Below are 26027 nucleotides of genomic sequence, written 5' to 3'. Positions count from 1 at the left end.
CAGCTTTAATATCTAATACTAGCTGTACTTATTTACATTATATCATTAGGCCTTACTTTAGTATAATATATACAATTATTATCAGTTTCGTTGCTATCCTAGTGAAATGTCATCACATCGTTATCATAGCACTTTAATGGTAGTTCCTCCTCAAGAACTCTCATGTGTATACACAGTGAACTTCGTGTTGACTGAGTCAGGAGGACGGTGCTGGGCTCACTGAGGTCAGAACACAGACACACAAACACACGTACACATTCACAGACACACACCGTGGGCGTGCTGACCTCAGATCAGCCTCCATGTTTCTCTTCTCTCTCCATGTGACAGCATCAGCCCCGCGCGCACACACCTGCGTCTATCTCGCGCCACTCTAGACGCAACCATTATCCCCCAGAACAGGGCTGTGTCTGGTTTAGTATTAATCTAAAACGATTCATAAAATATAAAAAAACAACAATACTATGTTTATCGTGCAATAAATCTATATTAATCCAAACTAAATACCTAAATCATCGGAAAACTAGCATTTCCTGACAATATCTAACATTTTCTAAGTATTGCCACCCCCTGCTCTGAGGTTTGCTCTCTAACCGGAAAGGTTTGTGTTTACAGCGCAGCTCCACGTTAGCATCGTCGACTTGTTGAGCAGCGAACAGGAACTGACGCGTGTCGTCTCAATATCAATGAACAGCTGGATGTTTTTGTAGAGAACCATTCGGTTGGTTTTGTAGCACAGCACGGACAGCATGCCTGTTCGGAGGCGGAATGGCGTAGCACAGACCAGCTGGCTAACGGAGCCGAGGTTAGCCAGCCAGGCTAACTAACCGCAGCAGCAGCTAACAGCAGCGGTGCTACATCCAGTCCAGGCAGACAGGTATTCACCGATGACGGGTTATATCTGCTTGTTTACTGAAGGACACAGCAAACTACAGCTTGAGCCGCTAACGTCCATCTGTCCTCTGCCCGTTGTCCACAGGTCCAGGAGTCAGGCCATGGGGGCGGAGAGCAGCGCCGTGCGGGGCTGCATCCTGGAGGAGCCGCTGCTCACCCTGCCCTCCGGACTCACCATGTACTCTGCTCTCCTCCAGGATGGGAAATCCGCATCTGTGTTTGTCCACAAACGTGGCAATGAAGACAAAGTCAACAAGGCTGCCAAGGTAGTTGATTCAGATGTGTGTGGCCGGTCCTCACAGACGCTGAAAGACCTTTTGTAGAAGTGCACCGACAGTATTAAGAATGTGTCATCCTTATATTACATTGCAAACCCAGAACCTGTTCTCATCCTCCAGCCGTCCACCCTTAATAAATCACACTTTAAATGTTCTCTATGTAAAACATGGACATGATGAAGTTCTCAGAGGTAAATGGGCTGCAGGGAGTTTAGTCTTGTGTGCCTCATACAGATCAGGTTCTCTGCAGTTCTTCAGAAACTAGAATGACACTCAGCAAGGCCCAACTGTCCACTCAAATACAATCAAGCTGCACCATGTTTCACACACTCATAAATATCAGTTCACTTAATGTGCCTGTTTTTTATATTTAAAATCAAGATTAATTCGTTACTCCCTGGGTTCTTCCCTGATCCGTGCTACATCCTTCCACCAAGTTTTGTGGTAATCAGTTTAGTAGTTTTTGTGTCATTTTTCTTACAAATTTGCAAGAGTGAAGATGTCTTCCTTTTGGCGCAGATAACAGATCAAGATATACAAGATTATTAACAAGATTTACAAGATACATTAATTTATCCCAAACACATTCACAGACACACTCATGCAATTGAGGGAAATGTGTCCTCTGCTTTTAACCCATCTGGTGCAGGACACACAGAGCAGATGTTGGGGGAGTAAGGTGCCTTGCTCAGGGGCACTAGACAGTGGGGTAGGGATTTTTGGACAGATCCAAGTGTTGTCCATCCAGGTTCGTTTTTTTGTTGTTGTTACTCCGTCCAGGTAACTGTCTTTTTTTTAAAAGAAAACAAATTAATACTTGCATTTCTTGCAGCACCTGAAGACCTTGAGGCACCCATGTCTGCTGCGCTTCCTGTCCTGCTCCGTGCAGGATGGTGGCATCCACCTGGTGACAGAGCGTGTGCAGCCCCTGGAGCTGCTGCTGGACAGCCTCTCTCCAGAGGAGGTCTGCGCAGGCATCTACGACCTCCTGCAGGCGCTGGTGTTCCTGCACGAGAGGGTGAGCAAAAAACACGTCTTTAAACATTACAAACCAAGGCAATGAGGCGTAAAAAGGCCTGGCTGTTTAGTTGCAGCACCAGATATCTGGTGTGATGATTTGGGTACATATTTTCAATATTTACCTGGGGTTTCACAATTTTGTTCCCCACCTTTTCCTGATGAGTAGAGAACCCTCTGCTGTCATTTCCAAAGAGTTGTTGAATTATTTTCTCATTTGAGCTTTGATGAAATCCATGAAAGGGACCTTGTGTGACTGCTGTCTGTCATGCAGGGCTTTCAGTAGCGTGCAGTTGCCCACACCCATGCAAGATTTCACGAGGCACACAGCAGTGGTAGTGCTGTTAGTCATTATCACAGTGGAATGTCAGTTTATTTTTTTACAATTCGATTATATAATCAAATACAGAATGGCAGCCCAACTTCTAAGGTTGTTTTGTGTTTCTGGTCGTAAGCCATTGGGTGCGACTCCTAACACGTCTCCCTCTTCCACCAGGGCAAATCGAGCCATAACAACGTGTGCATTTCATCTGTTTACGTCAGTGAAGATGGTCACTGGAAACTGGGAGGGATGGAGACCGTCTGCAAGTTTTCTGAAGCAACCCCAGAGGTGAGAGGCAGAATTATAATAAGTGTTTTACCAAAATGTATGTATGACATTGTATTTTATTTATTTTTCCTCCAGAATAAAAATGATCTACAGTAGAGCAGACATTTCAATTTTATGTTTTTTCCCCCCCCTGAACTCAGTTTCTCACAAGCATCCAGAACGTGAGAGAGGCCAGCTTTGTTCCTCCAGAAGAGCAGGTGAACAGATTCAAAGTTGTGATTTAGAAAAATAATATGTTCGGCTTTTGTTTACAAGTTCTCATAAAAGATGTTGTCAGCAGGTTGAGGGCTTTAAAATGCTCCTGGATAAACATGCTCACTCTCGAGACTGTTACTCTTTTGGAATGATGGTGGAGGCACTCATCCCTCTGTTGAATGGCTATGGTGGGTAGAGATGACCTTATGACCTCATCTTGCATCATGACACATTTGTCCAGTATGTATTTTCTTGTGCTCTTTTCAACCCTTCTCCCTCCTCTGTTGTTCAGTGTCGCAGGAGCTGTCAGACAGTCTGGGGCAGACCCTGCAGGCAGGCCCGCTGAACTCTGACCCCTTGTCCCGACCTCCACTCAGCTCCCTGCTGACTCATGACTTTTTCAGGTTTGTGCGATCGTCTTTGCTGTTGTTGTACAGTACTGAAATTGACTTGTTTCCAATCAGTGTTTTTTCTATGAATAGGAACGACTTTCTGGATGTGATGAATTTCCTCAAGAGTCTGACCCTGAAGACTGAAGAAGAAAAGAATGAATTCTTTAAGTGAGAAACGATATGCTCTTCTTGGTTTACTTATTATTAAGAGTTCTCTTTTGTTGTTTGCACATCGTTTAATGCAAAACATAGTAATAAACATGTCATACATTATTTACCAAGGCAGTGCTTACTTTTAAACTTTCAGAATTGTATTGTGCAATATTGTAGGTCTGTTGTAATAGTCTTCCATAACATTTTTAGTCGAACTGTTCTGCCAAGAATCCCTGAAAATGCTGGTTGTATATTTGTTTGTGCAGGTTTCTTTTGGACCATGTCCAGAGTCTCCCTGAGGAGCTGACAGCTGCACGTTTTGTCCCCATACTCCTCAACCCTCTGGTTTTTGCAGAACCAATGGCTGTGAAAAGTTTCCTGCCTCATCTTCTAAGGCCAAAGACGGGTAAAGTCACATGTCATCAAACTCTTGCTGCTGAAACAACTCGTATCCTCTCAAGAATCTGTCGGGCAGAATTGTTGTGTAAAAATTGAATGTGGATGTTGATCAGACTCGCCTTCTTCATTTCCTCCTGCTTCAACAGATTCCACTACTGGTGGTAGCGGTGAAGAATGCCTGCTGTCTGTGACTCTTTACCGTAAACACGTGATCCCTCAGCTTCTCAAGCTCTACAAGGTTAAAGAGGAACACGTACGGATCGTGCTGCTGGGTCACATCCACATGTACGCCGAGTTCTTCTCACACGAAGAGCTCAAGAACCAGATCCTGCCTCAGGTGGAGTGTTGACACAGTTCCAGAAATATTATCTTTTTTCTGTCTAATGTGTTTAAATGACCTAAGGAGGTAAGATTCTGAGGAGTTTCAATCAGGTTAGCATACAGACTGAAAGCAGGGGGAACTAGTTAGCTAACTCACTCTAAGGAATCTTCATCTATTGCTATCGTATCTAAAACATGGATTATGAAACATACAAGATTGGGGAACTAAGAAGAGGGATGTTTGTTTCTTCTTGTGAGCGTAACATGAGAAAAAGGGCTGGGTTGTCACTCACGAATGTGTAATTATCTTAGTGACTTAACATCTTTTTGCCTTCCTCTTGCTGCAGGTTTTGTTGGGCATGAGAGACACCAACGACTCTCTGGTTGCCATGACGCTGCAGAGTCTGGCTGTGCTGGTGCCCTTGCTGGGAGCTCAAGTGGTGGTGGGAGGAGAGCGAACCAAGATCTTTAAACGCACCACACCCAACTTCACCAAGTCCACAGAGGTCACTCCTGAAAGTAAGCAACACGGTGCTCAATGCTGACAATTACAAAGAAGGTTGATGCATCAGTAATGTTTTGAAAAGCAAATGAGTGCCATTAAAAATACATCATTTTATATATAGAATACATTTTTACATTTCAACACACTTCATTGCAACTGGTTAACAAGTTGATACAAGTGTTAAAAAAATATATCTGCTTAAACCACATGGTATCCGGTGTTTAAAATAACCCGATAACCAGCGCGTGGTAGTACGACATTCTCAATCCTTTGTGCTTCCTCATGCCAGACTGCTGCACAGGTTCAGACTAGAAAATCTGGTTTTGGATTTCTATACATCTCTTGTCAGGAACAATTAACTTAGTTTAGTTAGTTAGTGCCTGTAGCACCCCTGCTGGGGTATAGGCCGTCGACAAGGGACCTCCAGAGTTCACGGTCGCTGGCGTTCTTTTCTATCTGCGACCAGGTGCCTCCCAGTCTCTTTGTGTCTGCCTGAAGGTCCCGGCGCCAGGTGTTTTTAGGACGTCCTCTGCTTCTCTTTCCTTGAGGGTTCCAGGTCAGAGCCTGTCTGGTGGTGTTTGACTCTGGTTTGCGTAATGTGTGCCCGATCCATCTCCATCTTCTTCGTCCAATTTCGTCTGCTGCTGGGGGTTGTTTTGTTCTTGTCCACAGATCGTTGTTGCTGACCTTGTTTGGCCAGTAGATTTTCAGGATTCTTCTGAGACATTTGTTTATGAAGGTTTGCACTTTATTTATTGTGATCTTATTGATTCTCCATGTCTCTGCCCCATAGAGCAGGACGGATTTTACGTTGGAGTTAAAGATTCTGATTTTAGTCGTTTCCCGTATCTCTCTAGAGTTCCAGATGTTCTTGAGAAGTAGAAATGATGTCCTTGCCTTACCTATCCTAGCTTTTACATCTGCATCTGTACCACCCTGACTGCTGATGATACTCCCCAAGTAGGTGAAGGACTCTACCTCTTCTAACATGGTGTCACCAAGGGTGATCGGTTCCGTACTAGTTGTATTTATCCTTATGTTTTTAGTTTTTCCCTCATGGATGTTAAGTCCTACTTGTGAGGAAGTCTCTACGAGTGTATTGATCTTGTCTTGCATCTGGTGGTAGCTATGTGACAGTAGTGCCAGGTCATCTGCGAAATCTAAGTCATCCAGTTTGGTCCATAATGTCCATCGGATTCCGTTCTTCCTTTGTTCTGTTGTTGTTCTCATGATCCAGTCAATGGCTAGTAAAAACAGGAATGGGGATAGAAGACAACCCTGTCTGACCCCAGTCTTGATCTGGAACTGTTCCGTGAGCTGTCCATCATGTATCACTCTACAGGTCATTCCAGAATAGCTGTTTTCAATGATGTTCACTAGCTTAGTGGGCACTCCATGGTGTCTCAATAACTTCCATGCGGTCTCTCTATGTACACTGTCGAATGCCTTCTCGTAGTCGACAAAGTTGACATAGAGTGGGGAGTTCCACTCTAGTGACTGCTCTATGATAATGCGAAGAGTGGCAATCTGGTCGACACAGGACCTATTCTTTCTAAATCCTGCTTGCTCGTCTCTCAGTTGGTGGTCAACTGCATCCTTCATTCTGTCCAGGATGACTCTATTTAGCACTTTGCCTGGCACAGAGAGTAGGGTGATCCCTCTATAGTTGTTGCAGTTTCCCAGGTCTCCTTTCTTTGGGAGCTTGTTAATAAGGCCCTCTTTCCAGTCAGATGGTATCTCTTCTTCTTCCCAGATCCTTTTGAAGAGTGGATGCAGCAGGCTCACCGTGATACCAACGTCTGCCTTTAGGGCTTCTGCCGGGATGTTATCTGGCCCAGTTGCTTTCCCACTCTTCAGCTGCTGTATCGCTTTCCTGATCTCCTCTCTGCTGGGTATGTCACAGCTGATGGGGAGGTCGGTCTGTGCTGGTGGGATATCTGGTGGGTTTACTGGTGGGGGTCTATTTAGCAGTTCCTCAAAGTGTTCTGCCCATCTGTGTAGTTGTCCGTCCTTTGTTTTAATGCTGTTTCCCTCTTTATCCCTGACCGGTCTTTGTGGCCTGCTGTATTTGCCCGACAGCTTTCTGGTGGTGTCATACAACTGTTTCATGTTTCCATTTCTTGCTGCTTCCTCTGCTTCTTCGGCTAGGTTGTCGATGTATTTCCGCTTGTCCGCCTTAATGCTCCTCTTAACCATTCTATTGATATTAGTATACTCTTCTTGTGCCTTTGCCTTGGATGCTCTTGTACGACTGTTTGTCACTAGTGCTTTCTTCTCTTTTCTTGTTTGGATTCTTTTTTGGGTTTCTGTAGATATCCACTCCTTTTGCTGGAATTTCCTGTAGCCAACCACTTCTTGGCATGTGGATATTAGTGCGTCTTTAATATGTTGCCACTGACTGTCGATGCTGTTTTCGTCTTCAAGTAGGTCCTGGAGAACGTCAAATTTGTTTGATAGTTTCAGTCTGAATTCCCCTTGTTTTTCTGCGTCCCTCAATAGGCTCACGTTGTATTTCTGTCTGTTAGCTGTTGTCTCCGTCTTGTTCTTCTTGAGCTTGAGTTTCAGTCTAGCAGTTAACAAATGATGGTCAGATGCTACATCTGCCCCCCTTTTAACTCTCACATCCTGTAGTGATCTTCTGAACTTCTTGCTTATGCAGATGTGATCTATTTGGTTCTCTGTTGTGTGGTCTGGTGATACCCATGTTGCTTTGTGTATCCTCTTATGTGGGAAGATGCTGCCTCCGATAACAAGCTTGTTCAGTGCGCAGATATCCATGAACTTCTCTCCGTTTTCGCTTGCTTCTCCAAGTCCATGTGTTCCCATCACCTCCTCATATCCGATGTTTACTTTTCCTACCTTTGCATTAAAGTCACCCATGAGGACGGTGGTATCTTTCTCTGGATATTTGTCCAGGATGTTCTGAAGCCTGTCGTAGAACTCCTCTTTTTCTTCTTCTTCACTGGGGTTCGTTGGTGCGTAGCATTGGATGACATTCATCTTTATCTTCTCCTTTGTTGTTCTGAACGATGCTGTGATGATCCTTGGTCCATGGGCCTCCCATTCTATCAGTGCTCTCTGTGCGGCTCTTGATAGCATGAGGGCTACCCCTTCTGTGTGTGGGGCATGGTCATCTTCATGGCCCGAGTAAATCAGCAGCTCTCCACTCATTAATCTTTTCTGGCCTGATTGTGTCCATCTTGCCTCACTGATGCCCATTAGTACAAGATTATAGTTTTTCATCTCTTGTGCTATTTGAAAGGTTTTCCCTGTTTGGTACATTGTTCTTACATTCCATGTTCCAATGGTAATGTTTTTCCTGGTTGAGAGAAGGATGGTCGGTCCTGTGGCTTCCAGGGGCTCCTGGCTTTCACCACACAACGTCATTTGTCTTCTAGCTGAAGAGCTACTCTCTCCCAGGGCCGTGTCCTCTCGTAGTTCTCTTGACGACGTTTCTGTAACTGCAAGTGTTTTACAGGGTGGGGTTGTTGGCCCCACGCCCAACCCCCAACCTGGAGGACCAGGTGCTGCTTTTCGTCCGGCCTCTACTCTAAAACCTGCCCGGCATGGTTGCACCTACGGGGGGTATGAATACCCGCCGGTATAGCCTTTAGAGTCACGGAGGCACGCAAGCCTCCCCACCACGGCAAGGTAGCAGCCACGGGGGGAAACAATTAACTGCTAAGCTCTAAAAACTCCAAGTCATATTTTATAATGTGTAGTTGAAAAGGATCTGCATACTTGACAAATCATGTATGAATTTAGTCAACTCTGAACTTTCTTTGTCTTTTGGTTTTAGCCTCTCCTGTCCATGTAGTCGGAGGTTCCCACCCTCAGCTTGCCCAGCCCTCCAAAGTCTTGAATTTATTCTCCAAACCGTCAGGGACTGAAGGCCTGGTGCTGGAAAACATGGGGAGTTTAGCTGATAGGAAAGAGCCACCAAGAAGTTTCCCCCTGGTGCCAAAAGCAGGTATAACGCCATCCTTATTACGAATCCTTTTTACAGTTTGACATCATTGTGCCTGAAGCTCAGTCTTGGTGTTGTGTGTTTCAGACGTGAGTAGACAGATGTCTCTACCTTTGAATGGCCTTCATCAGGACAGTGTGATCAAGCCATTGTCATACAGCCCAGAGCAGCCGGAGAGACCCAAAGGCCCAGTGGAAGACTGGCCTGACTGGAGCGACAGTGAAGAGAGCAAGAGAACTGGCCAGTCAGTCCAGATCCACATTCAGGCCTCAGAGAGAGCAGATCCAGTCCAGCTAGCCTCACAACCCAACACCGGGGAGGAGCCATGGGATGACTTCGAGGAAACTGAACCTACCTCTGATCTCTCCCCTACGGCTCCTTCAGGAGGCCCAGTTATACTCACACCACCCAGAGGTGGCACAACTGCTTCACCTGTCAATTATGCTCCAGGAGCATCAGGTCTGGGATCCTTCAAACCTCTCAAACTGACCTCAGCACTGCGACAATCAACCCAGAGCAAGATCGCTTCCTCGTGGGACGATGGCTGGGCTCAAGAGGAGATTGACTCAGCCCTAAACCCCAAACGTACAGAGGCACTAAAGAAACATGGGACGGGAGGTTTGGGGGATGAGTTCACCATTAAGGTGAAGAAAAAGGTCACGCAGGACCCAGAGCTGGATTTGTTTGCCGATATGGTGCCAGACATTAAGCTGTCTTCTCCAACTATGGTTTCACTGGAAGAAAGCAGTGTGGGCGACGCTGGACTGTCGGCGTCCTCACAAAACTCTAAATCGTTGCAGGTTGACTCGCTGATCGACACCATCACGCTCACTGCCAAGTTTGCAGCTACCAACCTGACAGAGGTGAGCGAGTGGTTTAACAGAAGTATCTAGCCCAATTTGATTACCATACAGAGCCTGAGAATGGACCATTCCACTATGAAAACATGTTTAAATTGGTTTGATCTGATCAAATTATACGCAGTCACAAATGCCTGCCTCATTAAAAGAATGAATCTTTGTATTATCTGTTAAGAAAATAATCCAAATTAAGCTAAATACACATTCTATGATCGGCCACTTTATCCAGATCTGCACCCAGATTTGATGTCCCATCCTGTTGAGTTGTTTTGTGTAATCTTGTTTACACACTAACAAACATGGGTAAAAAGATAACCTTATTACGGCCGAGTTAATAATCGCCGAAAGTAGAATTCTATCATTTCATACCTCAGTAACTAGTAATGTGACCCCTTGTGGGGAAACACTGCAATGGATTAATTGTTTAGTATTTTTTTTAAAGGACGGGCCAGTATGAATGTTCACTTGTTTCAGTATAAGAGCAAAGGTGGTTGGTGATTGATTGTTTTGACATTGTTGTTACATTAAATCAGAATAATATTTAAGAGCCAAAAACCTGATAATCTGTCCCGTAACTGACTGAGCTTGATCCCTCTACATTTACAAAACTCACCTTTCATTGATGAATGTTCCTAGTTTCCATTTTTTTTTATGTATTCTTCCTTTTTATCTCCAAAGACGGAAACAGATGGCTGGGACGATGAAGACGACGTGAACTGGGAGGACGAGAACGCCTGGTGATGACAACAGCTCCATAATTTTTTTTTTTTTTTTTATCTTAAGCAAAAGACTTGATAACTGGAAAAAACCTTGATCTCTAGAAGCGACCACTTCCCAGCCAACTGCTCCAGTTCTCATTCATCATGATGCAGTAATAAAAATGACTGGGATGGAGTGAGCCATCTTTTATCCTGTTTTATTGGTTATTACTTTCATTCTCAGTTTGTTCATTAAGCAAATTTTCTTCTGAACTGGAAGTTTCATATACTGATCAGATGTTAGACTTGGATAAATGAAGCCACTTTAAATTTTGCCAACTGATGTTACCTGGAAATGAATGATCTTAATAAGAGTTGAATATTATCCTGTTTATTTCATCTTTAAATTTTGTTTGTTTAAACGTGCCAATTTCACTATTGGCATTGAGATCTAGAAATGCTTTTGGCAAGTTGTCAAAGTGTGATGGGTTTGATTCACAGAAGGTTTGCACTTTGAATGAATGTGGAATGGGAATGATATAATTTATTAGTTTGGGGGTTTATGGTGAAATAAAGACTTTACTCAATCGATATGTCCCTGTTCTGTTTGAAACAGACGTTTCACAATGGTCCTTTCCCAGGCAGTGAAGACTTAAACTATCTTCTTGGTATTAAGACAAGTTTAATAAACATCATATAAAACAAGACTGACAGTTGTAAAAATGTAATAGAAATTATTTGCAGTAGCAGTAATACAAACACAGACTGATGAAACAGATCATAAATAATCTGGGAATGTCATTCTGTTTTGTGCCCGGCTGTACTGATGTCGGTTATGAGGGTCTGTAACTCCTGCAGTTTGGTTTCCAGCCACTGTGGGGGCGCCGTAGCATCGGCTGTGTCCTCGATGAGGGCCTGCAGGGCTTTTAAAGCACTCTCTGCTGTCTGGATGTAGCGGCTGTACTCCTCCACACTCGTCTCCTGCCGAGCTCTCTTTGGACACGGCTTAGAGGGAGGAATGAGCACAAAATACTTATCTTAAATCCTCATGTATGCATCAAACATGTCTTGCTTGCTTTGACTCGCAGGTAAAGAAATTATACAGTGTATTTTATAGTACTACTGGCATCACCAACTTCAGGAGCAGAACCAGACACTACTACGAATGCACTAAATGAACGTCCTCGTGGTTTAGGGTGAAGACTACAAGCAATCGTAAGAACCGCTTCCACTTATTTTTCTTCTATTGTTATAATCATTTCAATCTGGACTGTGTCCTAATAAGCTACTGACCTCTGATTCTGCCACTGGTTCTTCAGCCTGTTTGTGACAAACATTTTCTCTGTTGATCTCCAGCTTCTCATTGTGTTGCTCAATCTGTGACGTCTCCACCTTGAGCCTCTGTAGCCGGGACTCAGCATCTTCCTGTGCATTCACAGTCTACAACAAAATACTTGTTAAGAAGTGTCCATTTTATTTCAGGGAGATATTCCATCACAATGTATGAGCATCCCTTACCTTGCTCAGATAATTCACCACCTTGGTCTTTGTTTCTTCTACACTCAGACTCTGAGAAATGACCTCCTCATGGTTTGTGACCTGAAATACCAGAAGGACAACTTAAACTGATTTTACTGCTCACAGCACTACATCTAAATCATATTAACATCATCTTGTTGTACCTCTGCAAATTGAGAAAAGGCCTCCAGTGCATGCTGATGCAGCAGCCAGCACGTGTCAGCCAGCACGACGCCGAACAGGCTGCTCAGCCTCGGCAGAATTTGACTCTGTGGGGGGAAACAGAGAAACAGAAAAAAATAATTATGTGAAACAGTGAATATTCAGGTAATGTGAGAAAATTCTCTCAGCTACAATTTTAACTGATTATTTATTATAAAAGATTGTTCTCTTAATTAATGAAATGTTCAAAATAATGACAAATACACATAAAAATGCTAGAATCCAAAGTGATCGTCAAGCTACATACTTATTTATACTTATTTATTTCATGAAAGCATTAAAGAAAAGAGTGTTTTAATCGATATAACATGATTGACATTCTATCATTATCCACCAGTGTGTGGAATTTGGGGCAGCTTGTTTAACTTTGAGGAGACTGTTGGGCCTTGTCGGAGATATGCACTCTGAGTGTCATTCTATTTTGTTTTTTTGTGTTAGTTGCACACAAGTCAAACACACATTCACAATGCTCTGGATTCAGTACCTGAATGTCAGGAGGAACAAAGATCTTTCCCAGAGAGCCGAGGAACTCCAGAACAGCCAGCAGCAGCTGATCTGCGCACTTCTGAGATGCCAGAGCATCCACACACAACACGGCCTGGGACACACACACACACACACACACACACACACACACACACACACACACACACACACACACACACACACACACACACACACACACACACACACACACACACACACACACACACACACACACGTACATCAGTCAACAGAAGTGTTCTCCTTTCTTCACCTAAATAATTTGAAGTATAAAACTAAAAGTATACCTGGTAAACGACTTGAGGTTCTATGTCTTTCACTAATTTGGCCGATATGGACAGGAGCAGCTGCAGGGTACACTGGAGCACAGGGTGGGTCTGCACCTGGAGTGGGACAGAGGACAGTCATACCAATTGGGCATTTACACTTCATCTGTGTGTGCTTGTATAAATGTATGTGTGTGTGTTTTGGGGTCTCACCTGATCTGAACTCATGCATAACCAAAGCTGTGTGACTATCCTCATCACAGACAACACCAATTGTTCCTCAGGAGACGACTGCCCTTGAACCACAGCGAGGAGGGATAACAGCACCACGTTCTGGACACAGGAGGGATTTCATAAAAACAACATTTGTGCTCATTTTCCACTTCAGTTTCCTCACATTGCTTTTCTTGGCTGGATATAACCACCTACTTAATCTGCTGGACAACATGAAAATAAAATGCACTGGAACACCCTGACGCCGAAGCAAAAAGTCATATAATTCACATGTTATGTATAAATTAAATCAGGATGTTGAAGTGGAATATTATTAAAAAATCTGTAAATTCCTGTATAAAACTGTAAAGCTCAATAATATATGCTCATGCTTTGCTTTGTGACTTTAAGGGCTTCCTTGTGACGACCTGAGCAGGATGTGGCCTGTCAGCAGAGATTGGGTCCATCTCTCTACTCAACCCTCATAAGGATCCTCAGTATACAGAAAATAACAAATGTATGGACGTGCAGGAATCATTTTATGCTTCTTTATATGGGACTGCACGTCATCTTAGATCAGCTGATGGTTAGCTGGTATGTCCCAGAGCCCCGATTGGTGACTTAAGGCTGTCGAGCTCTTGAAGAACAAACCCACAAACTCTGGAATGACTCACCAGCTGAGAGCAGTTATCTATTACTGCTTTTAAAACCCTTTCATTGATGGGTGAATTTTAATTTATTGTGTTTAATTTGTATTATTGTTGTATCATCTTTGTTTAGTTTTCTATACAAATAAAGCTTCTTCTACATCCTTCGGTGTTTATTATTATGCATCAAGACAAGCCAAAGAATATATCTACTGATAATGTGACTGATGAAATTACGATTACAAAAGGTGAGTAGAAATAAACAATGTGATTAAAAACTCTAATAAAAAAATCCTCTGCAATTAAGTCGTTTTTGCCATTGAGACATCCTCTCAAACATCTTAAGAAGTGGTAAAACTATTGAATTTTACCACTGACTGAATTGAACTATTGACATTTTGGCTGTCACTGAAATGTCTTAACAATACTGCAGTCTTGTTTCTACTGCCTCTTTCTGTCAATGTCATCACATTTTGTTACATCTCAGCTACATTCCACGTCTGAGGTCATCCTCACCAGTTGGTTCACATGTCCCAGTTTGTATCCTCCATTCTGCCAGTCCGTCAGAGCCTTCTGAGCCACGCTAACTATGCCTGTCTCTACATGGTGACGGACATCTTGTGAAAGAGCTCTGGGGAGGACATGACGCCACACCGGTAGGTTTACCTCCTCAGAGGGGGGAAAACGTGTCACCAGCTCCATCTAGATTAAAAACACTTTGGATTAAAAACAAAGGCAAACATCTCATATTGAAATACGATCTTGCACAGTTCAGTGTTATTTGAGATGTCCAAAGAGAAATGGTGCAGGAAGTTAGGAGCCCGATAGTTTTTTCAGATTATTATTCTCATTTATTGACTTTTTGCAAGTTAACCTTCCTGCTTTTTCAAACTGACTTTTATCAACTCATCCAAAACCGTTTCAGTGTGAATATTTGACCTGACCGAGCTTAAATAAACAAATTGATTGTAACTCTGTGGGCTCAGTGAATTTCAGCATAAAAATATTTTAGATTAGGTGTACATTGGGTTTCAAACCTGGTGGTGTGGCGTCATGAGGAAAACCATGCGTTTAAGCAGCAGGCCCAGGTGGAACGCCTGGTAACACTCAGCAGTGCATGTTTTTACCTGGAGGAGAAGAGGGAGGACAGAGAGGAGGTCAGTGTGAGTGTGAGTGTTGGTGTGAAGGCTCAGGAGGAGGAAAGGCACCAGGACGTCAGGGAAGAAGAAAGGTGAAGAACTGAAGCAGAGGGACGTGTATGGAAATCAGTGGGATCCAGGTTAGCCTGATGATGTTATGGCCAAACAGGTTATAAAAAGGTGTCAGTCACTGAGATGCCACAACGCCAATTGTCACCTCTGTTGGAGTGCCACAGAAAACAGGAAGGACCCCATACTAATCCATAAACCTACAGAGAGATGAGGGGAAATAAGAGCTACTTCAGAAATTCTCAGCTGAGGTCAAAGATGGTGAATTCTACCCAGGATGGTGTAAGCAAGGAATTTAAATTTGGGATTTGATTCTGAAAGTACTGTTTGTCGGAAAAATATAAAAAGTGTACTACTTGAGAGTCTTATGAGTATCGATAAGATTCCTATATCGAAATTAGCTGTAAAATGCTATTTGTTGAGTTTTCTGCAACAAAATAAAATAAAACGAGACCACGAATTCAACTCTCTCGACTGTCCTGTGTATATTTTTGAGGTGCTTTCAGACATGCACTGAACTCCAGGGAACTCTGGACATTAACCAGTGGGCTTTATGTGAGAAGACAAAAGTCCAAGTCTGTTGCTCTGGACATTCTCCTGTGTTTCTCCTCCCAGCCCCCTAGTAAAAGCTCGGGATAATGAAACCATGTGCATACAAAGCAAGGGGGATTCTGTAATGTCCATGCTTTAAACAAAAACATATGATCTCCAAAACCTGCCTCCATTCTCTGGAGTTAATATGTGAATGCAGCTTTTTTTTTGCACCCACCAGCTGAGCAATGAGGAGGACATGATGTAGACAAAGTTCTGCGGTCCCATACCTGTATACAGAGAAAGAAAGAAAACAGTAATGGAATCAATAAATTACCGGAAATAAATGTAGCAATAAGTCTAAGTGGCAACAAAAAGAGCTGCACAGTGTTCATTTTTATTTTGTATATTTGAACACACCTATTCAGTCCACAAAATACAGACCAGTGACACCGGGGTAACCCACAGTTAGACCTAATGTTAAGTGGAAATGAAAAACTCATCACTCTCACCGTGCAGTGAAGCACCACACATCAGTTGCCAGTAAAGCCGTCTGTGTATCAGCCTGCAGGACCGCATCAACCAAACAATGCTCCTAAAAAAACAGAGATAAAAAGAGAAGGAAGCGGAGGAGGGAGAGCAGGAAGCAGGAAAGAATCAGAGGAAAATAGATTGGCCAAAAACAATCAAGTTCATTTCAAAGAAATTTATCACATAAAGAAAAATGAAAGTGAAAGACATACTTTAAATGATCGGAAAACCCCGCATCGCCAGCACGGCCAAGAATAAGGTCAGATATCAAAAGTAAATAAATGACCAAAAATCCAACAGAGTTGGTTTATGAAATAGAAATCTTGCATATGTTTTCAGACAACTAACTACATTGTTAATTTTTACAACAGTGAATTAAAAAAAAAAAGGTTAGATTTCTATCTCTGTTGAGGGGAGAAGAGGAAACTCTGGCACCTGCTTTGATGACTGGTTCAGATTAGGATGGATTATGGTTGTGTGTAGCACTCACCAGTTTAGCGAAGTAGGCCGGAGGCAGCGCAGACACGCTGGCACAGAGGTGCACGCAGACGTGGTGGTGCAGGCTGACCTGGACCTGGGCCTGACCTCTCATCATCACCCCTGGCAAGAGCACAGGGGCTTTACGCTCAGTGTAGCAACGACGGAAACTAGTGAACAAGGCCTTGAAGAGAGGAAGCCTGGAGACAGAGGGGATGGAAACATGCTTCTTATTGTTTTGGGTATCAAGCCAGTGTAAAAGGAAAACATGAAAGGACAAGAGTCAATGCTTGTGTCAAACTGAAACCTTGATTACATGTGCTCTAAAAGAACTGCTAAATTACACACACATATTTATATATATATATATATATATATATATATATATATATATATATATAAATGGGTATCTTTACATACTCTTCAATCTGTCCGTCTGTATGAGGCTAGTCCATGTTTGATGTAAATATCATGAAAATAATTAACGTAATTACTATGATTAAACAACCAATTCTAACTTTAATAGACTGATCCTTGCCAACCAATATCCCTCCTGAAAGTAAAAGGTTTCGAGCTGGTTGCAAGAGGATCACAATCTCAATGCAGAGCCCTACAGTAAATCAGGTAATGAAAACAACCAAAAGACAAATCTTGTATTACCTGGGTGTCTCTTCTGAGAACTGGCTGCCAGTGTACCAAAGCTGCAGCACCTCCTCTGGCTGGGAGGCCAGCTGACCCAAGACATTCACCAGCAAGAGACAGTGAGGAAGCTCATGTTCGGGACTTAACCCTGCAGACCAACAAGACAAGGATCATTCTCTGCATTCAGAAACATGACGTCTACTTTCCTTTCAGTAGGAACATGTGGTCAGCGTTTTTTCCCTGAGATGCCTCGATTTAATAAATATACAAACTGAATGTTTATCTTCAATAGATTAGAAGTAGGTGTCCTGTAAGCCCATCAAGGTGTGTGAGACGCTCCGTGAGATTTATTAAACTGTGGATTTTATTAGTAATGTGCAGATGCAACAATAATTTTACTTTAAATGCATACATTAATGCTGTATCTAGTTTACACACACTAATGAAATGATGAGATGATTATACTGACCATCAAAAATATTAAACGTTTCTGGTGACTGAACTTTGATTTTACTGTATCACCTTTGTGTACTATTATTAGTTTATTTAAAAGGGAAAGAGGACATTAATGTGTTACAAAAATCACATCAACAGCTCATATCAAATAAAAAAAATTAAACTGTGATTTAAACATTAAAAAATAAAATACAAAAGTAGACAATATTTAATTTACATTTCCCCACAAAACAAGTTGTTAGATTTGAAATTGTATTTGCTGTTCCAAAGTTACAGTTTAGTTTCCATCCAGACCTACTTTGTTCTCTGTACCAATGAAAATAAACAGTCAAGAAAAATTGTGGAATTGAAGACCTCTGCACCACATTATATTTAGCTTTAGCCTTTTGACACAATTACCAATTAGTTTTAGTAATATTTGTGTAGTAACCATGGTTACAGGTGTCTCTGATAAGGCGTCTTTGTCTCTCTGCATTGACACGTCAGTAAATCCCCTAAGCTTTTCCAAACTAAACAAACTAACAGGACCACCCTCACTAATCTAGTGCAGCAGATGCTGCTGTTGCAGATGAGTCATTCAAAAGATAAATGACAGAACCACAGTTTTTATATGATTGTACTTGGTTTAGTTTGAGAGGAGAGGCTATACTGTCTCATAACATTAAAACTGTGATCTATGGTTTAGCGAACACCCAGCGGGAAATTTGGACCATCAACATAAATCCTGGAACTCACTAAGAGCAACACTCAGGACAGTCAACTGTAGATACTTGAAGGCAAAAAGGCTCCATGTCCTCAATTCAATTTTTCTTGAACGACCATTTACAATAAACACGAACTACTTATTGTGTAGCTCTACCAAAATAATGCACATTATACAGATTGAATACGTATTAGTGTAATCATGGAAACATTATGACAAAGTTGAAACTCACTCAGGTCGTGTTGGAGGAGAACTTCAGTGAACGGCCTTAAAGGCAGCAGCTGGAGCAGGAGGGCGTCCATGGGAACCAGAGCGACTGCATTCAGCTCCTCAGACAGAGCCTTGGGCAGCGATGGAGCACACAGGCTGGGAGGGAACTTACTGAAACAGCCACGTCAGAAAGTTTCAACAAACATCAATATTGTCAAGTCGAAGGATAAACTGTGATTTCACTCTGCTTCTTCGGACCACACGTACCTAATGATCTGGAGGTAGAGTTGGTGAAAGCAGCTGCAATACTTTGTGAGAAAAAATTTGAATTCCTGTTTAAAAAAAAGAATTATGGGATATAATTTCCACTTCTTTGTATTATAAAGTTACATCACACTTATAGACACGGCACAACGTAATCATTGAGCCAAGAAAGCTGCAAGAAGATCTTTATTTTGTACCTTTATGTAATGAACCAATGTGTTGGCAAAGAATTTGCACATCTTTGCAGATTTCTGGAACAACTTGTATTCTGGGCTTTGTGTTGCCTCCTAAGACAAAGGGTGACAAAGATCAAGTCTACGTTTGAACTTGGACTAAGTACACATACACAACAGGGGAAAAATACATCTAAACATAGGATACCGTAAATACTAAATAGTACAGAAACATACCCCACTATCACAATAATATTAGTTCAGTGAAGACAAATATAAGAGGATTGTTTTCTTTTTCAACATTAGAATTTGAAGAAATAAAGAAATCTTTATAAAAGCTGCTACAAAAGCATGAATTCACACTATGTGAATTAACCCCTCAAACCAGGGCATTCTTACCTGTAGACCAGCTTGTTTGATCTGTTCAGCCAACTCCACAGAGTTTTGGCAGGAAGTCAACAAGTTGTCACACAGGGTGGTGCTGATGTCACCATGATGCAGATGTTCCTCCACCAGTGGTCGGTACTTCAGACTCTGTCTGATCAAAGTAATGACCATTTAAACAAGTAAAAAAGTAGCTATTATCCTTAACTCACATGACGAAGGGGACAATCTAAAATGACAGATGGTATTACAGTCCAAAAAAAAAAACATGGGTGTATACAAGTGCATGTGCTGTACTGACTTGATGAGGAACTTCCATGTGTTTGCATGAAGAGCTATGTCCAGGTTGGCGATAATAGAGCAGATATCCAGCAGGTTGTGAATCACTGAGGAAGATGACACAAATGTTCAATGAACTAAAGGCCGCATTCAAGATTTACAACTAAAATGGCTTATAAAAGGACAGGCTAAATAAAGAGTGTGGCAGAGAAACACACACTCACCTGTAACGATGTCAGAGACCTCCTCCTTTGAGGCAGTGCTGTCGAGAGAGACCCTGTCCAACAGCTCCAGCAGACCCTTCTGAAGGGAGTAAGCCTCTTTGAAGAGTCCTTGCAGCAGGTCAGCCACCAGGGACAGACGGCCACAGTAAACCACCTCACTCTCCTGTGAACACCAAGCCTGCTTTAAATGAAGAGCTTTTTCACAGGTGTTTATTAGATTTTTTTAAAGGAAGATTAATAATTTGGTTTTATTTTCTTATGTGGTTATGTTTCCTGCTGCGTGTAGATACTAGCTTTCCTTTAATCAGGCCTTCTCCTACGGTGGACAGCTCAGATCATATATTTGAAAATGTACTTTGTAATAACCTTATTTTGATCAGACACTCACCCATAAGTCAGAGAAAACACTTATACATTCACAGGTTTGTGCTTTGAATTGATACTAATATCTCAGTAATAAACTGTATATTTTTTTTTTCAAAGAAATTTAAAATTGAAATCATCCATCACTTACTACACTTCACATTGTCTTTTGATACCAGTCAAACCCGTCTGCCATTATTATAGCAGTTAATGCACGATGTATTTCAAAATACATGAATATATAACATAAATGTGATATAGGTTTTCAATGATGATCTGCCAAGATTTGAAATGTTGTCATTGCAGCCACAGTTGAAGTAAACAGACCGACCTTGCAGTGCTGAAAGGTTTCCCTCAGGATCTTCAGGATACAAGTAGGTAAGGAGCGGATAGATTCCAGGTCAGGAGGCTCCTCGAATGAGCCAACATGACGCACGCACGTGGACAGCGTGTCAATTATCTGAATCATTGCCTGAAGCAAACAACAGGATCATATCAAATATTGCTGAGGAGTGAGTTGAGTGCAGCCTTCTGTAGATAATATACTGTACATCATACACAGCTAGAATCTGTGAGGTACTAATTGATGAACAATGAAACCAGCAACAGAGATCATAATAAGAGTTACAACAATAGTACCTGAAGAATCTTCCTTAGTAAGGCACACAGTTCAGTGTTTTGACTGGACAGCTCTCCAACTTGGCCTGAGATTTCTTTCATCATGCTGTCGAACACTGCTACAGCCTGCAGACATTTCATATAAAGGAAAAGACAGATATATCAAATAAGGCAGATTAATATTTTGTGTAGAAAAGTAATAAAAACTAACAAGTAGTTGGCAAGAAAACAAATACTGACAATTCGATAAAACACAGGTAAATATTCAGTGTGCAGAAAAATCCAGTGTTTGAATTTAAAGGGATTCAGGATGTTTGCAGGTGTCATGGAAGAAGTATCAAGTTAAATGTCACTATGCCATTATACAGTATATCTATTATATAAAGTGAAGGTTGTACTTTTACCTCATCATCATTGATCACAATTAGATCAATTATGCTTTATAGCTCCTCAAAAGCAACCTATCAAAAAATACTTGGCATCTGTTATATTGCTATTGTTCCCTAATACTTAGTCTTTATAATAGTAAACATAATGCTGTTTGACATCTTAAATGCCCCTGAGTATGATTTAAACTAGGGACACTTGACAAACACTAGCAAAGGTATTAACAACCTAGGTCCTAAAGGTAAGCTGCTGTTTACCTGAGGTAAAATCTTAGAGAAGCACTCGTCCTCCAGCTCTGACAAAGCAAGATGTGGAAGGAACATGTCTGTGATTATCTTCAGTATACCTGTAGGGAACGAGATGGTATTCACACATGTCTGACTTAATAACAAATATTACTGATGGTACAAAATAAGTTTTCTTTTTTATTACTAATCTTACAGTGAAGATATACTTACGTATGTGATCATCCCAGCTCTCAGATTTGAGCTGCAGGGAGTGGAAACAGTCAAGGAACACATTATAGAAGAGGATTTACCCTTCAAAAGGTCAGGATTGTTATAATAGTAGAAAAATGACAACATGTAAAAGTGAGGAAAAGGTCCAACAAGAAAATACTTGTGTTAGGTATAAGTCATAAAACAGATTTCTTCATTTATGTTGTGTATTTTCAGTTGATGCCCTAATCCCAAATGTCCTTCATGCTTACGAATTTTTTACACATTTCGAAACTTAACAGAATCTTGATAATGATGAATCTCTAATAGATGACAAGGCAGATCAACGAGCACACAGGCTTGAACAGGATATATTGAGTTTGGGCAGAACAGCCTTGAGCTCCTGGCGGCAGGTTTCCGGACTCCACTGCGCCACCTCGTCCAGGAGCGACGTGTTGCTCTGGGACATGATGACAGCTCCGGACCGCCGTCCTGTCCGCTGCACGGTTCACAACAAGTGAGTCACACGAAGTTAGAGACGACATTTCACCAGCACCTGACTGTTGTTAGCAAGAAGCCCGACGTTAGCTTCTGTGTTTGTTTCGGTATGATTCTCTAAAACACCTTTAATGATATATATTAAATGTGTTAGTTCTTACCATACCTGTAAGACCGTATCTTGGGTTCCTGTGAGTTATTTTGTCCTAAACGACGCCATTGTTGTCTAGTTATCGACTTAACTTCAGATAAACAAACAAACCGCGCGCTGAAGTTTGAGCCGGATGTGACGTCGTATCCTAAAGTTATCTGCTACGGTGGCCCTGTGGTGGACATCTAAAAACACAGCAACAAATAAGAAAACACAGCGATGAATCTCCACACACAAGAGTGATGTAAGAAAACACAACAACCAAGAAAGGACCACAACAACAAATCACCAAACACAAGAGTAATGTAAAAAAGCACAACGACAAATGATAAACCACAACAACAAATCACAAAACACAAAGACTAACTAAACGTACCCTCACCAAGACCCGACAGTCCCCCTTTGAAACCATAAATTAATCAATTACATGATTAATTATGAAAAAATAAATTTTTTAAATAAATTAAAAAGATATTAAAACTTATATTTGTTCGGAAACACTGGATTAAGCTGCAGTGACACTAGTTTTTACTGAGCTCAGCAAATCCCGTTTTTCTCATAATGCACCTACAACATGCATAAACACCCACAGCAATGTCAATTTCCACTCATTTTTATTCTTAGGGCAATTCAAATAACATAACAAATAAATATTTTATTTTATATTTTTTTTATTTGGCGAATTGCAATGTATCTCGTGTTTTCTTGGTGTCTTACTTTTTTTTCTTTACAAGGGTATATTGTTAATGAGGTCATGTATTCCAGAGTTAAAATGTTAAGATTGAATTATAAAAAATGAATGAACATAGCCACCAGTTTAAGTCAAGTCACGATTCCTGAAAGACAGGATTGAGTATGGGTCCTGGACTTAAGGGCTACAATGCTGCTGGAGCTAGATGGAAATGTCCAGTGAGAGTTTCTGTCCAAACTGGCAGAACTTGAGAGGATCTGCAGAATATCTCCCTGTCCAGGTTTGTGAAACTTCCTCATGAGGACTTGAGGCTGTATTTGCAACCATTGTAGACAGCTACTGAGTAAAGGGTCTGAATACTTCAATGTGATTTTTTGTATTTCAAAATTGCTGTTAATACATTTTGCAATAAATTCTTGCATTGTTTTTTTTTCCGATTTGAAATTATATTTAGATTCATGGCTAAAAAGTATAAACTTTAATTATTTTTAGCATGAGGCTGCAGTGCAACAGAAGGTGAAAAAGGTAAAGGGGTTTGAAATATTTCTGCATTTGATGTCACTGGATGTCATTAACCATTTAAAGTTCACTATTTGTACTCACTTCAGTAAATACCAACATACAAAGATCTTGAAGGTACCTTACTGTAAATGACATGGATGTTTAGGACTTCAGATTGTATTTAAATTAGTTAAAGAAAGGGTGGTTTTTATGCAAATGAAGAGTCGGGAATTTCTATTGGCTCTATAACAGACTCCATAAAGTCAGTGTCTATTGTTTTCTCTGATAAGATCTTGGATAAAGCTCTTCGTCTTTGCTGCATCTTTGTTTCCCGACAGTCCAAGGTGTTTGGTGCTGCTGCAGGAAAGGAGGGACTTCTTGTTTAGGAAACGAGACTCCGCCTGATGCTTGTCTCTCTTCAAACAATGTTTATTGCATCACTTGTTAAAGTATGGAAGAACTTTTAAAATTATATTTTTGTATATATTTTTATAAATGAACATTTTCAATCGGTACATTTTGAACAGAAAAAAAAATATAGTCATTCATGGCATAGGACAATTTTGAAATAAATGAGAGAAAGTGTTATTTAGTGGTTTGGTTTCTGTGGGATTGTAAAGATTATAAAGCCTGATTGAGAGATTTGATCAATAGATGCGTCTTATGTTTCATTTTAAAATAAATGCCATTAAACCCCAATTATAACATGTGTTTTCCAAGAAGTGGGTTGAGTTAATTACCTTGTAACCCTTCTCCCTCCTGGGCTGACCTCCCTGTTTGTAGATAATAGAAAGGTTATCACTTTACAGGAAACTGGCTCCGGATTTGGAGCTGGAACAGGAAGGAAGATCACTTTTTGGCTTTCTTTCTTTTTTAAGGTCACAGGGTAACTGGCAAATTGCAGTAGGCCTCAGTGTCTATGTTAGGTCTGCCGATGAGTTCAAGGCACATGGAGATTTCGCCGGTGTGTCGACAGTCCAATCTAATTCTATTCCTGTAGTCTGCAGATTGTAGCGCCACACTTCCGTGGAATGTTTTCTCTTTAACTCACCAGGAAGGTGAATCACAAGGTAGAGAGGGAGGTAAGAGCAAGCATGTGATCCACTTCTGGTATACTTGTTTCCTTTAAGATGTGAGAATGTCATGTGGGAACTCCAGAGGAAAAGGAAGTAGACTCTTCTGAATGGGAAAATCCACAATATACAGCACTGCTCCTAAGTTGTAGACACTAAAAATGGATGCTTAAAATGAATAAAAAAAAAATGTCATCAATGTTTTTTAAACAAAAAATTCACCCAGTGTACAGTCAGACCGTTCTCCTCTGTATACTTCGCTGTATTTACTTGGCAGGTCGGTTGTCCTAAAACTGTGAATCTCTCTATCATCTCTGTCTCTTTCTGGGTTTCTACAATTTTTTTACTTTTTAACTCCATAATTAAAGAAATTAATATACTATGTGAATTGCCAAAGAATTACTTAAACTTCCCCATAATTGAAGATTGAAGGGTGAAGTAAGCAGAAGAATGACCCTGGAAATATCACATCTCTCAAAATACAAGCATAGACAAGTAGATAATATCCATTATCTTCATATTGCCAAGCAGAGTGTATTGAGATAAATTCTAACTGGGTGTTTGAATACTATCACATATCATGTTGGTCCTGGTTGTAGTTTCATTACAGCTAATATCTGTATTGATGAGAAAGAACTACAACACAGAGACATTACAAAATCTGCACCCCACCATATTTTTCAGATAGACAGAATACCGTTAAATTTACCCTAATATATCAGACTGACCTTAGCATATTTAAGACCTATAGTAATCAATATATGAATGTATTTTAGACTATATAGTGTTATTCAAGAGTTACCCTGTGCTGTTGCCTGAATAAATGTTGCAGGGCTTTTTGTGTTTTTTGTCTATGAAGTATCTGAACGTTGACAGTTTCAACTTGTGCAAAGTGAAGGTTTACAAATACAAAACCAAAGATTCTCTTTTTACAAGATTAAAAATCAGCCTCCTCTTTAAAGTCATGTCAAGATCCCAGGTGCTGACAAAACGGGCAAGTCTATGGTTTTAGCAGAAATGTATCAATTACTATACAACACTATACAATATAACGTTTCAGGGAATTTGATAAATGTGTACCCATTTGTATGAATTCAAAGTTTTCTTTTTGTGAAAGCTTTTAGAAAGTTTTGTCATAATCTTTTATTCACTCTGACTAAACCTCTTAATACCCTTTCTCATGTTAGTCTGATTAAAATGTTCAAGCTGTGGTTGCTCTTTTTGTAAAGCACTTTGTAAGGGAAGTGCTACATAAATAAGCTGACTTCTCTTTCTTTTTCAATCATGTTTTGATTATTCTTATCTTCGACATTTAGATCTGAGGCTCTTATTTATTATTTTTATTTTGTCGCAAAGCCCTGTGGATGTTTATCATTACTTAGAAATACTCACTAATGAAAGCACAAAACCATGTTGGCAATTGAAAGTGCTTTTTATCTGTTTCTTATTTTCTAAACCAGAAACTTTCCCTCAGGATAACAGGATATGTTATTTATTCTATTCAGTCCAACCCTTCCTGAGGGGACTTTGCACTTGGCACATGGCTTGCAATTATGATTAGGGCCAA

General features: G+C 41.0%; 2 protein-coding genes and 1 long non-coding RNA gene across 6 annotated transcripts; 2 read left to right on the top strand and 1 right to left on the bottom strand.

Moving 5' to 3' along the window:
• Window positions 1-577: 577 nt before the first annotated feature.
• On the top strand, window positions 578-10880 carry scyl3 (SCY1-like, kinase-like 3). 2 transcript variants are annotated; one of them, XM_053431358.1, is made up of 14 exons: window positions 578-877; window positions 980-1160; window positions 2005-2190; window positions 2686-2799; window positions 2940-2996; window positions 3077-3182; window positions 3287-3398; window positions 3477-3554; window positions 3806-3945; window positions 4085-4275; window positions 4607-4778; window positions 8564-8734; window positions 8819-9594; window positions 10270-10880. In XM_053431358.1, exons 2-14 carry the CDS (start codon window positions 996-998, stop codon window positions 10330-10332), a joined length of 2331 nt encoding a protein of 776 aa, XP_053287333.1. In that variant the 5' UTR covers window positions 578-877; window positions 980-995; the 3' UTR covers window positions 10333-10880. The 2 variants fall into 2 exon arrangements, with proteins under 2 accessions (XP_053287333.1, XP_053287334.1); XM_053431359.1 differs by having other exon boundaries at window positions 579-877; window positions 3080-3182.
• Window positions 5139-8096, top strand: LOC128448623 (uncharacterized). Its single transcript, XR_008339771.1, has 2 exons — window positions 5139-5503; window positions 5622-8096. It is a non-coding gene; the product is annotated as an uncharacterized LOC128448623 (long non-coding RNA).
• firrm (fignl1 interacting regulator of recombination and mitosis) lies at window positions 10285-26027 on the bottom strand. 3 transcript variants are annotated; one of them, XM_053431352.1, is made up of 27 exons: window positions 24241-26027; window positions 24128-24160; window positions 22206-22380; window positions 21920-22045; window positions 21568-21607; window positions 21367-21455; window positions 20744-20848; window positions 20436-20576; window positions 19742-19904; window positions 19540-19624; window positions 19254-19392; window positions 18879-18968; window positions 18685-18749; window positions 18440-18588; window positions 17067-17196; window positions 16420-16606; window positions 15911-15993; window positions 15637-15688; window positions 14697-14786; window positions 14176-14361; window positions 13013-13132; window positions 12821-12916; window positions 12514-12627; window positions 11972-12076; window positions 11808-11888; window positions 11583-11729; window positions 10285-11294 (listed from the first exon to the last, which is right to left on the bottom strand). In XM_053431352.1, the coding sequence occupies exons 3-27, from the start codon at window positions 22206-22208 to the stop codon at window positions 11088-11090; spliced, it is 2793 nt and encodes a 930-aa protein (XP_053287327.1). In that variant the 5' UTR covers window positions 22209-22380; window positions 24128-24160; window positions 24241-26027; the 3' UTR covers window positions 10285-11087. The 3 variants fall into 3 exon arrangements, with proteins under 3 accessions (XP_053287327.1, XP_053287330.1, XP_053287329.1); XM_053431355.1 differs by having other exon boundaries at window positions 21920-22106; window positions 22211-26027; XM_053431354.1 differs by having other exon boundaries at window positions 22211-26027.

The sequence above is a fragment of the Pleuronectes platessa genome, chromosome 9 (genome assembly GCF_947347685.1).
Source record: "Pleuronectes platessa chromosome 9, fPlePla1.1, whole genome shotgun sequence".
Taxonomy (NCBI): domain Eukaryota; kingdom Metazoa; phylum Chordata; class Actinopteri; order Pleuronectiformes; family Pleuronectidae; genus Pleuronectes; species Pleuronectes platessa.
This window is presented reverse-complemented; position numbering and strand designations above follow the sequence as displayed.

Excerpts from the sequence above, each read along its gene's own strand:
- firrm (XM_053431352.1), bottom strand. Across the intron at positions 21,456-21,567 it reads GAGCTGGGATGATCACATAC|GTATACTGAAGATAATCACA; the intron begins GTAAGTATATCT and ends CGTTCCCTACAG. Across the intron at positions 12,917-13,012 it reads TATGCATGAGTTCAGATCAG|GTGCAGACCCACCCTGTGCT; the intron begins GTGAGACCCCAA and ends GTCCCACTCCAG.
- scyl3 (XM_053431358.1), top strand. The coding sequence starts at position 996 with ATGGGGGCGGAGAGCAGCGCCGTGCGGGGCTGCATCCTGGAGGAGCCG. Across the intron at positions 3,183-3,286 it reads CCCTCTGTTGAATGGCTATG|TGTCGCAGGAGCTGTCAGAC; the intron begins GTGGGTAGAGAT and ends TCTGTTGTTCAG. Across the intron at positions 3,399-3,476 it reads CTGACTCATGACTTTTTCAG|GAACGACTTTCTGGATGTGA; the intron begins GTTTGTGCGATC and ends TTCTATGAATAG.